This window comes from Nelumbo nucifera, chromosome 1, assembly GCF_055504915.1.
Source record: "Nelumbo nucifera cultivar China Antique chromosome 1, China Antique-T2T, whole genome shotgun sequence".
NCBI classification, from domain to species: Eukaryota; Viridiplantae; Streptophyta; class Magnoliopsida; order Proteales; family Nelumbonaceae; genus Nelumbo; species Nelumbo nucifera.
In genome coordinates, this window is record NC_142649.1 from 172,873,037 (window position 1) to 172,885,768 (window position 12,732).

At 41.7% G+C, this 12,732-nt stretch overlaps 1 protein-coding gene across 2 annotated transcripts in view; it reads left to right on the forward strand.

Annotated features, from left to right (window-relative positions):
• The window catches only part of LOC104596418 (hyperosmolality-gated Ca2+ permeable channel 1.7), a 42,400-nt gene that overhangs the window by 16,298 nt on the left and 13,370 nt on the right, over positions 1 to 12,732 (forward strand). Inside the window, exons 9-10 of one of the 2 annotated variants that reach the window (XM_088895277.1) lie at positions 6,884 to 7,153; positions 7,453 to 7,777. In XM_088895277.1, coding sequence (XP_088751403.1) covers positions 6,884 to 7,153; positions 7,453 to 7,777 — 595 coding nt within the window. The remainder of the gene's footprint in view (positions 1 to 6,883; positions 7,154 to 7,452; positions 7,778 to 12,732) is intronic. The other variant, XM_010257569.3, reaches the window with a different exon arrangement.

A 12,732-nucleotide genomic window follows, 5' to 3' on the forward strand; every position in this document is an offset into this window, starting at 1 on the left:
TGGCCATCCCATTTTCTGTCCTTCTAACCCATTTGAAAGATACATCCATCTCCTGCTTGATAAAATCTTCAATACTAGATCTTATCTTTTTTTTTTTTTTTGGAAAATGACACTATGACCAACAAGAGGGTGAAACTTTCATGCTCCCATCTATTAGATGCTATCATATGCATAGAAAACAGTATACTTGTGCTTCTAGTTGGAAAAGATGAGTTTAAGCAAAAATATTGTAAATTTGCATTCAGACCACGCCTTGTGTGCCATGTTTTACTTTTAGATGAGGGAGAAAATTTTTTATGCTCTCTTCGGTTAAGCAGTTATTACCAGATCAGAAAAAGAGTGGAAGACAAGTACATAAAAGAAGAGAAAAGAGAATCGAGGAATAGAAAATCTGGGGTAACAAGGCAGGCTCTGAAATGGGGAATGCAATGACCATGGGATGACTTATAGTAGTAATCTGTTTATGGGTTCCTGGTTTTAACTGACTACAACTCTTCTCTTGCTGTTTATTATCCAAAAAAGGAGAGGGAGCAAGAAGTGATTCAAAGGGAGAAAGGATACCTCATCTGATAACTCATATGTACATAAATGACCAGAATACCTCCTCTGACTCCCTTTAATTACATAATATGTCAACAATTACTTGTGGGGATAAGATATGAAAAGACAAATACACCCCTAGTAAATTACATCAGACATGAAGAATATTAAGTACTAGAAAGTGTCAGCTAGCTTTCTGATAAGGTCTCTGGCTAGTTGCAGTGGAGACTTGGGATTAAATCCCACCCAACACTCCCCTTAAAGCTGGTGTGTAGATGCCAGCTTGCCAAGAACTTTTGGGAAACTTATTCTACTCCTAAACTTATTCTACTCCTATTTCTTTCTTCAAGGCCTTAGATTGTAGTCTTTCCCCTTCTCTATCTCTAACCCTAACAATAGAAATGGAAAGGGGGTATTTTGAAATGATCCATGGGAAGCAAAAAAGAACCAACTTGGTTTAGTTGAAGGAAACAATGATTAGAAAGTTTTGACAGTGTGGCCGGCCAGAGATAAGGGGAAGAGGAGAGAAGAGAAGAGAAGAAGAAGAGAAGAGAAGAGAGGAGAGAAGAGAGAAGGTTTGCAATGTAACAGTACTGGCGGCGCCAGTGTTTATTTTACTATATATAGGGCGACAGAAAATACAAGGGAAAAGACCCTTGTGCCCCTGAGTACAATAACAGACATAACAGAAATAAAAAACGAAATAAAAAAACACTTTAATTAGCCAAACAGGCCCTAACATCTGCAACTAAGTTATTTTAACATTATTCTAACACTCCCCCTCAAGTTGGAGCATAGATGTCAATCATGCCCAACTTGTCACACAAATCTTTGTGCCGCACATGATGAAGACCTTTGGTGAAGATATCTGCAAGTTGCTCTTCCGAGCTGACATATGGTGTGCACACTTCTCCACTTTCAAGTTTCTCTCTGATAAAATGCTTGTCCACTTCAATGTGTTTCGTCCTATCATGCAGAACTGGATTAGCAGCAATATTGATGGCAGCTTTATTGTCACAGTAGAGTGACGTAGGATTGCTTACTGCGAAACCCAGTTCACCTAACAGATTTCTTATCCACATGATTTCCGCAACCCCATGAGTCATCGCTTTATACTCTGCTTCAGCACTGGATCTAGCCACCACACTTTGTTTTTTGCTTCTCCATGTGACAAGGTTTCCTCCTACAAAGGCACAATAACCACTGGTAGACTTTCGGTCATTGACTGCTCCTGCCCAATCTGCATCAGTATATACTTCCACTTTTAAGTGACTGTGTTTTTGGAACAACAAACCAGCTCCAGGAAACTTCTTGAGATATCTTAAGATCCTCTCTGCAGCCTCAAAGTGAGTTGTCCTCGGGCTGTGCATGAATTGACTAAGGACACCCACTGCATAGGCAATATCAGGCCTGGTCATAGACAAATACAGAAATCTCCCCACGAGTCTCTGGAACATCTTTACCTCTTTCAAAAACTCTCCCTGACTATCTCCCAGATGGTGATTAGGTTCAATAGGTGAATCAAATGGTTTTACCCCCAACTTGCCTGTATCTTCTAGTAGATCTAGTACATACTTCCGTTGGGAAATAAAGATGCCCTTGTGAGAGCGGGCAACTTCAATTCCAAGAAAGTATTGTAAGGGACCTAGATCCTTCACCTCAAATTTAGTGGCTAAGATTTTTTTTAGTCTCTGGATTTCAGCCTCTCAATCTTCTGTGATCACTATGTCATCCACATACACAATAAGAGCTGCAATTTTACCTTCACCTCTTTTCACAAACAGGGTATGATCTGACTGGCATTGTTTGAATCCCATCTGTTGGACTGCTAAATGGAACTTACTAAACCAAGCCCGAGGTGATTGTTTCAACCCATATAGGGACTTTTTTAACCTGCACACCTTTTGTTCACTGCCTTTGGCACAGAACCCTGGGGGTTGGGTCATGTACACTTCCTCTTCCAAGTCACCATTCAAGAAGGCATTCTTGATGTCCAATTGGTGAAGATCCCAATCAAGATTTGCTGCCAAGGGAAGGAGAATCCGGATAGAGTTCATCTTCGCTACTGGAGCAAAAGTCTCTGCATAGTCCACTCCATATACCTGTGTGAAGCCTCTTGCTACCAGTCTAGCCTTGTACCTTTCAATAGTTCCATCAGCTTTGTGTTTCACTGTGAACACCCACTTGCACCCCACTGGTTCCTTCCCCTCAGGAAGATCTACCAACTCCCAAGTACCATTTTTGTGTAAGGCATCAATTTCTTCCTGCATTGCATCTGTCCATTCAGGTTTTGACAAAGCTTCTGCCACGGTCTTAGGAACGGGGACACTATCCACAGAAGAGAGAAAGGCACGGTACGAAGGTGAAACATGCTCATAGGACACAAAATTAGAGATAGGATGATTAGTAGTACAAGATCTAACACCCTTTCTCTTAGCAATAGGAATATTAAGATCATTGGTGATAGGTGAATCAACATTTAAAGGAGCAATGGGAGCAAGTGTACCTAGCTGATGAGACGGATCTGCCTCGGGTGAATTCGATGATGTTGGTTGCATAGTGTCCGGCTCCACGGCTCTTGAACTCTACTGGCTCTTATGGCGACGATGAAAAACCCAGAACGGAGGTAATTGAATCTGAGTCGTCGCCTGTTTCTCCTCAACCCTACTCTCCCCCTGAGGAGAAACCGAGAAGAACGGTTGACTCTCAAAGAATGAGACATCAATGGAAACATAGTACTTGCGGGCAATGGGATCATAGCAACGATACCCCTTTTGAGATGAAGGGTAACCAAGAAAAACACAAGGAATAGCCCGAGGGTCAAGTTTACCACGAGTAGGTGATAGGTTGTGGACAAAACAACGACACCCAAAAACACGCATCGGAATGGTGGACAGCGGAGCTGTAGGGAACAAGAGCTGATGTGGGGCCTTATACTCTAGTAGCCGAGAGAGCATGCGATTGATGATATATGTCGCACACAATACTGCATCCATCTAGAACTGTTTTGGCACATTCATATGAATCAGCAAGCCACGAGCAACTTTGAGAAGGTGACGGTTTTTTCGTTCAGCCACACCACTTTGTTGGGGTGTCCTGGCACAAGAGCTTCGCTGAAGTGACCCACTCGAAGCAAAGAACTTCGTGAGATCACTATGGAAATATTCCTTTGCATTGTCCGACTGGAAGATATGAATTTCCGTTTGGAACTGAGTGAACACCATGCGTTGAAAATCTTTCACAATTTGTGGCACTTCATCTCGATATCGCATAGGGTAAACCCAAGTGTATCGAGAATAATCATCAATCAAAGTAACAAAATACTTATAGCCAGCCGTAGTAGGTAGAGTAACAGGGCCCCAAACATCAAAATAAACAATATGAAATGGAAATTCAGATCTTTTATTTCGTAAAGGTAAAGAACTTCTACAATGCTTACTCAACTGACAAGTTTGACACTGTAACTGACTCACTGACAAGGACTCAAACAATTTTGGGAACATAACTTTTAACGACTCAAAAGAAAGATGACCTAAACGACTATGCCATAAATAGGCCTGACTCTCACTCGACGAACTTGTGGACTCAGTCACCACTAGACCAGCATTATTCTCCAACACGTAGAGACCATCCACCATGCTTCCTCTACCAATCGTCTTCCCCGAGGTCAAATCCTGAAACACACATGAAGACGGAAAAAAGGTGACTGAGCAGTTCAAAGAGTAAGACTACTAATGGACAGCAAATTAATAGGTAATTTCGGAACATGCAGGACATTAGGAAGAGTAAGGCCAAGTGGGAGAGATATGGTGCCTCGACCAGCTATGGTAGAAAAAGAACCATCAGCCAGTCTTACCTTATCTCTCCCAGAGAGAAGGTTATATGTCTGGAACAATTTTGACTTACCGGTCATGTGATTTGAGGCTCCGGAGTCAATAATCCAAGGTGAATCAGTAGTATGAGATGACACATGGAAGGCTGTGGCATTACCTGATGTAGACGCAAATGAGGTAGGAGTAGGCCCAGAATCCACCTGGTGGAGAGTCCTACCATACAATTCCAAATGTTCACGGAAGGAGTTGATAATATCTTCCTTAGGGTCAGAACCGGGATGTCTCTCCTGAGTTACGGAAGGACTAGTCTCTGTCGACGCCATATTAGCTGAGTTATACCTTTTTTTATTCTGCTGGCCTGGTTTCTTGCCCTGATCCGGTGCTGACTTCTTACCCAAATCTTGTGCCCATTTAGGTTTTCCATGGAGATCCCAGCATGTATCTTTCGTGTGTCGTGTCTTCTGGCAGTGAGTGCACCAAAGCTTGCTTTTATCGTTTGATTTTTTCTGAGTGTCACCCCTTTTAAAGCCACCTCCGACATTTGTATCTGAATTTCCCCGGACCGCTAGGGCAACTGACTCCCCTTCTACACCATTCATCACACTTCTTCTGCTTTCTTCTGACTGCACCAAGGCATACACCTCCTGGACTGATGGCAAGTCTTTACTACCCAAGATCTGTACCCTTATGAACTCATATGACGGATTCAGCCCTAGGAGGAAGGCAAACACTTGTTGCTGTGATACAAGTGACTTATAGGCCTTTGCATCTTCATCACACTTCCAATTCACATTCTGATAGTGATCAAGTTCTTTCCATATTGATGTCAAATCAGAATAGTACATCGAGAGACTCCTCTTCCCCTGCTTGCAAGTAGAAGATTCAGCTTGTAGTTGATATATCTTGGCATAGTGTCTCTGTTCTGAATAAGTGGACTTCGCTTGTTCCCATATCTCACAAGCAGTTTCAGCCCACATAAAAGTCTTCCTTACTTGTGGCAGCATTGAAACCAAGAGCCAAGACATCACCATACTGTTCTCTTGGTTCCACCTATCATGCTCAGCACTTCCATACTTCGGTTCCTTTACTCTCCCATTGATGTATCCTATTTGCCCCCTAGCAGTGATGTAGAGTTTTATCCCCCTAGACCACTCAAGGTAATTCAGACCATCAAAGGGAATGACAGCCATGGGAAAGCTCATATCCATTCCCCCACTCACTCCATTGTGGCTCCCTGAGATCTCTGAAGTAGCAGAATTCTCAGTCGACATGGTCAAGCAGTTAATCAGTCCCAAACACCGGACTTAGGACCCCTCCTTACTCCACAAAACAATGCTCCACTCAGTTCACACCCACACACTCGGGTTTACCAACCAGATTGAGCACAAACAGTACCAAATTCCGGACAAAAACTGAGGTAATATTCGGAAAATTTCAGACCTGTATAGTTTTAACAGTCCCCACCTACCAGAATTCCAGAATGTATAACAGCCACTAATCAGCAGGAGAGATCCTTCTTACTTATAGTCAACTCAAACCATTGAGAAGACAGGTCATCCTTGACCTACAGTTGTCTTAACACATGAACAGGATCACACGATCCAAGAAAACTAGGGTTACACAGGTTCGACAGCATTCAGCCGCCCCAGATTCATAGGGTTTTCACTCGGCACATGACCAAGGAGAGTAAAGAAGAGACAAATAGGGAGAACTGTACCAGTTGTAGCTATTCTAGAGTCCAGAATCAGATTTCTGTTCTGCTAGTCTGTTCGATCTGTTCTTTGGGTTGATCAATCTTCTCTTGACAGTAGGGTTGATCGATCTGCTCTCTTTTAATCAGCATTCCCGCTCTGATACCATCTTGACAGTGTGGCCGGCCAGAGATAAGAGGAAGAGGAGAGAAGAGAAGAGAAGAAGAAGAGAAGAGAAGAGAGGAGAGAAGAGAGAAGGTTTGCAATGTAACAGTACTGGCAGCACCAGTGTTTATTTTACTATATATAGGGCGACAGAAAATACAAGGGAAAAGACCCTTGTGCCCCTGAGTACAATAACAGACATAACAGAAATAAAAAACGAAATAAAAAAACACTTTAATTAGCCAAACAGGCCCTAACATCTGCAACTAAGTTATTTTAACATTATTCTAACAGAAAGCATCTAAGAATTAAAAGGCTAATAATAAAACCACCTTTTTACTGTAGTACGATCCAATTAAAAAAGTGGTGATTTCCATTACAGACTTGTATATTGTATAGTTCATAGCTCTTTCAGATCAGATCTAAGTTTTTCTGTTTCTCATTGGATAGGTAATAAAAAAATTTTGAATGCCAAACTGAAGTTTTAAGTCTTATAAATAATAGACAATATTCTTGAAACTGAAGCCCTCTGCATTATGTCCAACAGAAAAAAGCTGATATTTGATTCCCCTCATTCTTATTATAACAGAAGTTTTTTCCCCTCATAATAGAAGAACATGGTTCCTTTTTCTTGGTTACTATCATTCTTTTCAGAGTTATTAAAAAATACTACTGCAGGAAGTTTGTGAAGTCTATCATTCAAGGCTTTCTTCCAGGAATTGCATTGAAGATATTCCTTATTTTACTTCCAACAATACTGATGACCATGTCCAAGATAGAAGGTTTTACATCTCTGTCTTATTTAGAGAGGAGGTCAGCTGGGAAGTATCATCTGTTCATACTTGTGAATGTATTTCTTGGGAGCATAATAACAGGAACAGCTTTTGAACAGCTCCATCAGTTTGTCAATGAGTCTGCAAATGAGTAAGTTATATTTTTATCCCTTCTAAAAAAGAAATCCTCTCCTTCCTTGCTAACATGATTTGAGAGAATTCTATTTCTGACTAAAGCCATGACCCATTGTTGGAGTATACTAATTTCAATAGCATCAGTCTTCTTTGAGTACATCTATGATTTAATTCATTGTGGGTGAAAAGTACCAGTATTAATATAGGAGATTAGGACACCTGGCAGCCATTTAGAAATCAGGGCCCTCTTCAGTGCTTGACTGTTTGCTGGCATTTTTTATGATATTCTAACATGAGAGACTGTTCCTTTTGCAGAATTCCAAAAACAGTTGGTGCCACCGTTCCGATGAAAGCCACATTCTTTATTACTTATACAATGGTTGATGGTTGGGCTGGAATAGCTGCTGAGATTCTTAGATTGGTCCCATTGATTATATTCCACCTAAAGAATACATTCTTAGTTAAGACAGAAAAGGACAGGGAGCAAGCAATGGATCCTGGGAGTATAGCTTTTGCTTCGTCTGAGCCTCGGATTCAATTATACTTCTTGCTTGGACTTGTCTATTCAGTGGTGGCACCGATCCTTCTCCCTTTCATTGTCGTCTTCTTTGGTCTGGCTTATTTGGTTTTTCGTCATCAGGTATAGTATTGAGTAGAATTCATAATTTTTTTGGAGATTTGCATCATTTGAAATATACGGAGGATAACTGAAGGATTTTCTTATTAATGCTTGTTGTGCCTGCGATTTATAGTATTACAGAGTTATCTTTCAACTACAACCATGTATTAAGACTATTACTTTCGTTAACCTGTACATTCTTTATAGATACAAGAGAGTGAGAGACATTTGCATAAATAGAACCTCCTATAGGGGAAAAGTGGAAAGCATTAATATCTACTTATTTTTGAGAAAAAGGTAGCTGTTAAAAGGTTGTTTATGTATGTGTTATGTGAGTATTAGTACTGTAGGGGTACTATTATAATTTCCTGATTATATTATGATCGCCTTAATATAAATATGAGAGCTGGCGCCACCAGCTTAACCTTTTGGCTCTCTACTCTCTTCTCTCCTCTCTCTTTCCTCTTCTCTCTTCTTCCTTCTCTCTTCAGCCTCTATCTTCTCTATTTAATATGGTATCAAAGCGGGTTTATTAGGCTTGAAAAGGAGATCAATCAAGTTTTTCTTCCTCATCAGTTTTTTTTTGGAGAACCCAGATAACAGCATCGGACTGATCTAAGAAGCTTTTTTCTTTCTTTTTTTTCCTCTATTTCTTGGTCGTGTACCAAGACAAAACCTGTAACAAGTTCGACTGAATGATGTGAGGTGATCAGCACCTGTAGTTTCCCCTCTGTGTGGATCATGTGATCCTTGTGATATATTTGTAGGTCAATGATGACCTGTGTGTGCTGTAACAGCAACCTTGTGATGAGATTGTAGGTCTATGATGACCTATGTGTACTGCAACAGCAGTAAGATAATATCTAAACGTTTGTAGGGCTTCGTTGGGTCCAAAAGTTTGTACTTTCACAGTTTCTTGGTGCAGTTTTTTATTACTCCCAGCAGTAGTACATTGTGAGAAAGGGAAATAGTGTGGACTGTGAAAAAAAATAATAATAATTTTGTTGTGGTGTTGGACTGTTCTGCCCTTTAGTCTTGTGGCTATTTAGGAGTGATCTGAAGCAGCCTTCATGAGTATTGAAGACTCTGCCACATCTAGTGTTTTCTCAATGCAGAATGGGATGAGTGGGGGTATAGATTTATCCTTTCCTATGGCTGTTATACTTCTGGATAGACTAAATTATCTAGAATGGTTGAAGGGGATTAGACTGTACATTACTGCAAGAGGAAAAATAGGGTACATAGATGGGAAAATTAAAGAACCCAATTCTGGGAGTACAGAACATGACAGGTGGAAGTGGAACCAGGAAAACAGCATGGTAATGTCGTGGCTCCTAGTGTCTATGCAACCTCAAGTGAGAAGAAATTTTATGTGGGCTGAAACAGCTTATGAGATCTGGGAACAAGCAAAGTCAGCATATTCTGAGCTGCATCACTATGCAAAGATTTACCAGTTACAGACAGAGTCATCTACTTGTAAACAGGGGGAGAGAACTTCTTCGTGTACTACTCGGACTTGACTTCCATCTGGAAGGAGTTGGACCATTAGCAGAATGTGAACTGGAAGTGTGATGAAGATGCAAAAGCTTACAAGTCACTTGTTTCACAGCAGAGTTTTTGCCTTCCTCCTAGGTTTAAATCCTATTTATGAATCCATTAGGGTGAAAATCCTAGGAAGCAAGGATCTCCCATTTGTCCAAGAGGGTATATGCCCTAGTACAGTCAAAGGAAAGCAGAAGAAACTTGATGAACAATTCTGAATGGGATTCAGTTGCTTTGGCATCAAAAGGGAATGCTATTACAGGTGGGGGGATTCCTTTAAGGAAGGGGACTCTCAAAAAAGGGTGGACGATAAGGACAAACTGCGGTGTACTCATTGCAAGAATCCTCGGCACACACGTGATACTTGTTGGGAACTTCATGGGATGCCGAAGTGGGCTCAGGAGTTGAGCAAGAAATAGAGTTCAAATCAGAATAAGAAGCAAGGACATCAAGGTCCAAGGAAGTTCAATGTAGCAAACATGGCCTCTTAGGAGACAATTCTCTACTACTACTGTGACTCCAACGCATCCCTCTGGTTCTGATCCTCGGAAGGACATATTAATTCCTTAAATGACCATTTGGAGTTGTATGGTAGGGCAATTCGTCAGATGGACTCTGCCCCTTCTCCCTCAACCTCATTTGCATCTGTTGAGTTTTGGGCTGATATAACATGTTTTTTATTTACATAGCATAGTTAGGGAGTTATTGGGCCTTAGGTCCATTAGTTTATGTTTTAAGTTAAGAGTGTTTTTAAGTTCTCACAAGTAGTCGATTTACTAAGGGCATACTTGTCTTTGTACTCTCTTTTATTTATGAGTATATAATCTAATGAAGGGGGCGGCCAGACCTAATTCCAAGCTTCTCCCATTCTCTTCTATCTCTCTTCTCTCTCTTTCTCAGCTGAAACCTTTTCTTCTCTTTCTTTTCTTCTTTCTTTTACAGTTTTTTATATCAAAACAGGTCATCCAAACTTTTCTACATAGTATTAGAGCAAGTTTAAAGATTTTCTTGAGTTGCTCCATGCAGCCCTAGATCAGCCAACTGCATGATAATGTAAAGGGCTGATCGAAGACTTTAGGTAAGCCTAGTTTCTGGATTTTTTGGTGGAATTGCAATCCCTTGTAGCTTGTTGCAAAAGGATATACTCAGACTTATGGCATGGATTACTTGGAAACTTTTGCACCAGCGGTAAAGATGAGTTCAGTTTAGATTCTTCTATCACTAGCAGCTACATACTCTTGGCCACTCTTCCAACTTGATGTGATGAATGCCATTCTCAATGGGGACTTGTAGGAGGAGGTGTATATGGACCTTCCAGCTCGCTTCTACAATAATGTGGAAAAAGGAAAGGTGCTGTCATGGAGCCAATAAAAGATGACTTGAAGGTGTATATGGACCTTCCAGCTGACTTGAAGTCACCAACATTATTTGGAGGGACCAAATAAAAGTTGTTGTCATGGAATAAGTCTAGGAAAAACTGTTAGAGGTCGTGGGCAGTCAAGAAAGAAGAGCTCGAGGTCCGAGACCTCAACCCTATGGTCTCCATGCACGCAACAATCAATGGCCTCTTGCCGGGGTCAGCCCTCAAGTGCTCTGTTGCCAAGACATTGCCCAAAACCAAGGCGGAATTTTTGAAGAAGGCTCAGAAGTACATCACTGCCGAGGAGGCCTTAGCCGACGAGCACCAAGAGGGAAAGGCCGACCACAACTGTGGAGGCTCGGTGAAGAAGAGGAAAAATGGAGACGTCTACGGCAACAACAAAGATGGCAACAAGAAGCCGTTAGCCTTAACTTATAACAAGTACACGCCACTCAACTCCACCCGAACGCAAATCCTCATGCAAGTAGGGAAAGAGGAGTACATGAAGTGGCCAGAGAAGATGAAGAGGAACCCTAAGAGGGGTAACCTGAAGAAAAATATTGCAAGTACTACCACAGCACCGACCATGACATCGAGGACTGTTATGACCTCAAAAATGAGATCAAGTCCCTCATCCTCCGTGGTCATCTGAAGGAATACGTGGGAGGCGACGCCGACGCCGACGCCTCATCCTCATCTGGAATCATCGACATAATCATCCGGGGCTCATCCTCGGGTGGTGCCTTAGCCTCGGCCCGCAAGGCCTATGCCAGGCATCTTAACATCCAGGGGCCAGCTCCCAAGAAGCCAAAGCAAAATGAAGCCCTCAACTTCACGGACGAGGACCTGAAGGGGGTGTCGGTCCCCTATGATGATGCATTGGTGGTGTCGATGACCATCACCAATTATTTAATGAAGAGGATTCTGTTCGACAACAGCTTATTAGAAGACATCCACTTCCAAGGCGCTAGAGCACCTTCAGCCGGCCGACGTGCCACTCGTCAAATTCTCCGGGAATGTTGTCAGATTAGAGGAAAAAAATCACCCTACCCCTCACCGTAGGGACAAAGCCTCTGTAGGTGATGAGGATGACTGAGTTCCTGGTCGTGAGGATCAGCTCCCCCTACAATGCTATCATCAGGAGGCCAACTCTTCAAGCTTTCAAGGTGGTCATCTCCTCCTACCACCTCTCCATGAAGTTTCCCACCGAGCACATGTTAGACAGTGTATGCCCTTATCTCCAATCAGCATGATGTACATTATGTTATTTATTATAAATGAATAAAGTACATATTTGATTCATGTTATTATGGTGTGTTTCTGTGTAATACCCTTAAACTGGACACATATGAGATTCGTGTTAGTTTAGAATCTTCATAGTCGTTGGATAGATCTAAGGAGATTTATCCTGCCAAGGCTGACACTGATGTGCCACCAAGTTGGTTGGGGTGGCTTGTCTCAGCTGCCAGGGTAAGACCTGAGGTACATGTAGTGTGGGTTTTTTTGAAACCCTGAACCAGACCAAAATTTCAGTATTGCTCTGGACCTTGGAGATAGATGGGCAAAACTGGAATGTTACACCTAACCCCTAGACTCAATTATGATACTGCACTAGGTGTCGGATTGGGTTGTCTTTGATATGCCAATCAGTGAGATCCTTAGAGGGGGTCAAAACCTGAGTATGTTGGGATAGTCTGAGAATTCATCTGAGTGGGTGATCATAGTGACAGGATCATCCCCTTTGTCAGACAAAGTGAATGATCGGGGATGCACTCTCTCTGATGGAAACCTAAATTGCTGGCAATTGATTTCAACCATTGAAATTTGTTTTTGCAAAATATATTTATATAGAGATATACATATATATATATATATATTATGGTTTCAAAATGTTTGCAAAAGGTTTTAATTCCTGGGATCCATGTGAGTAGAGAGTGCAGCACTGCACCTTGCAGCCGAGGGAGAGGTCCTCTCTTGTCGGGCAGTGTTTGATCATTATGGAATGAGAGGTTAAGTGTAAGACCATTGAGGATTATACCTGATGAGTTAATCTTACATCTGCCCATAGTCCTTG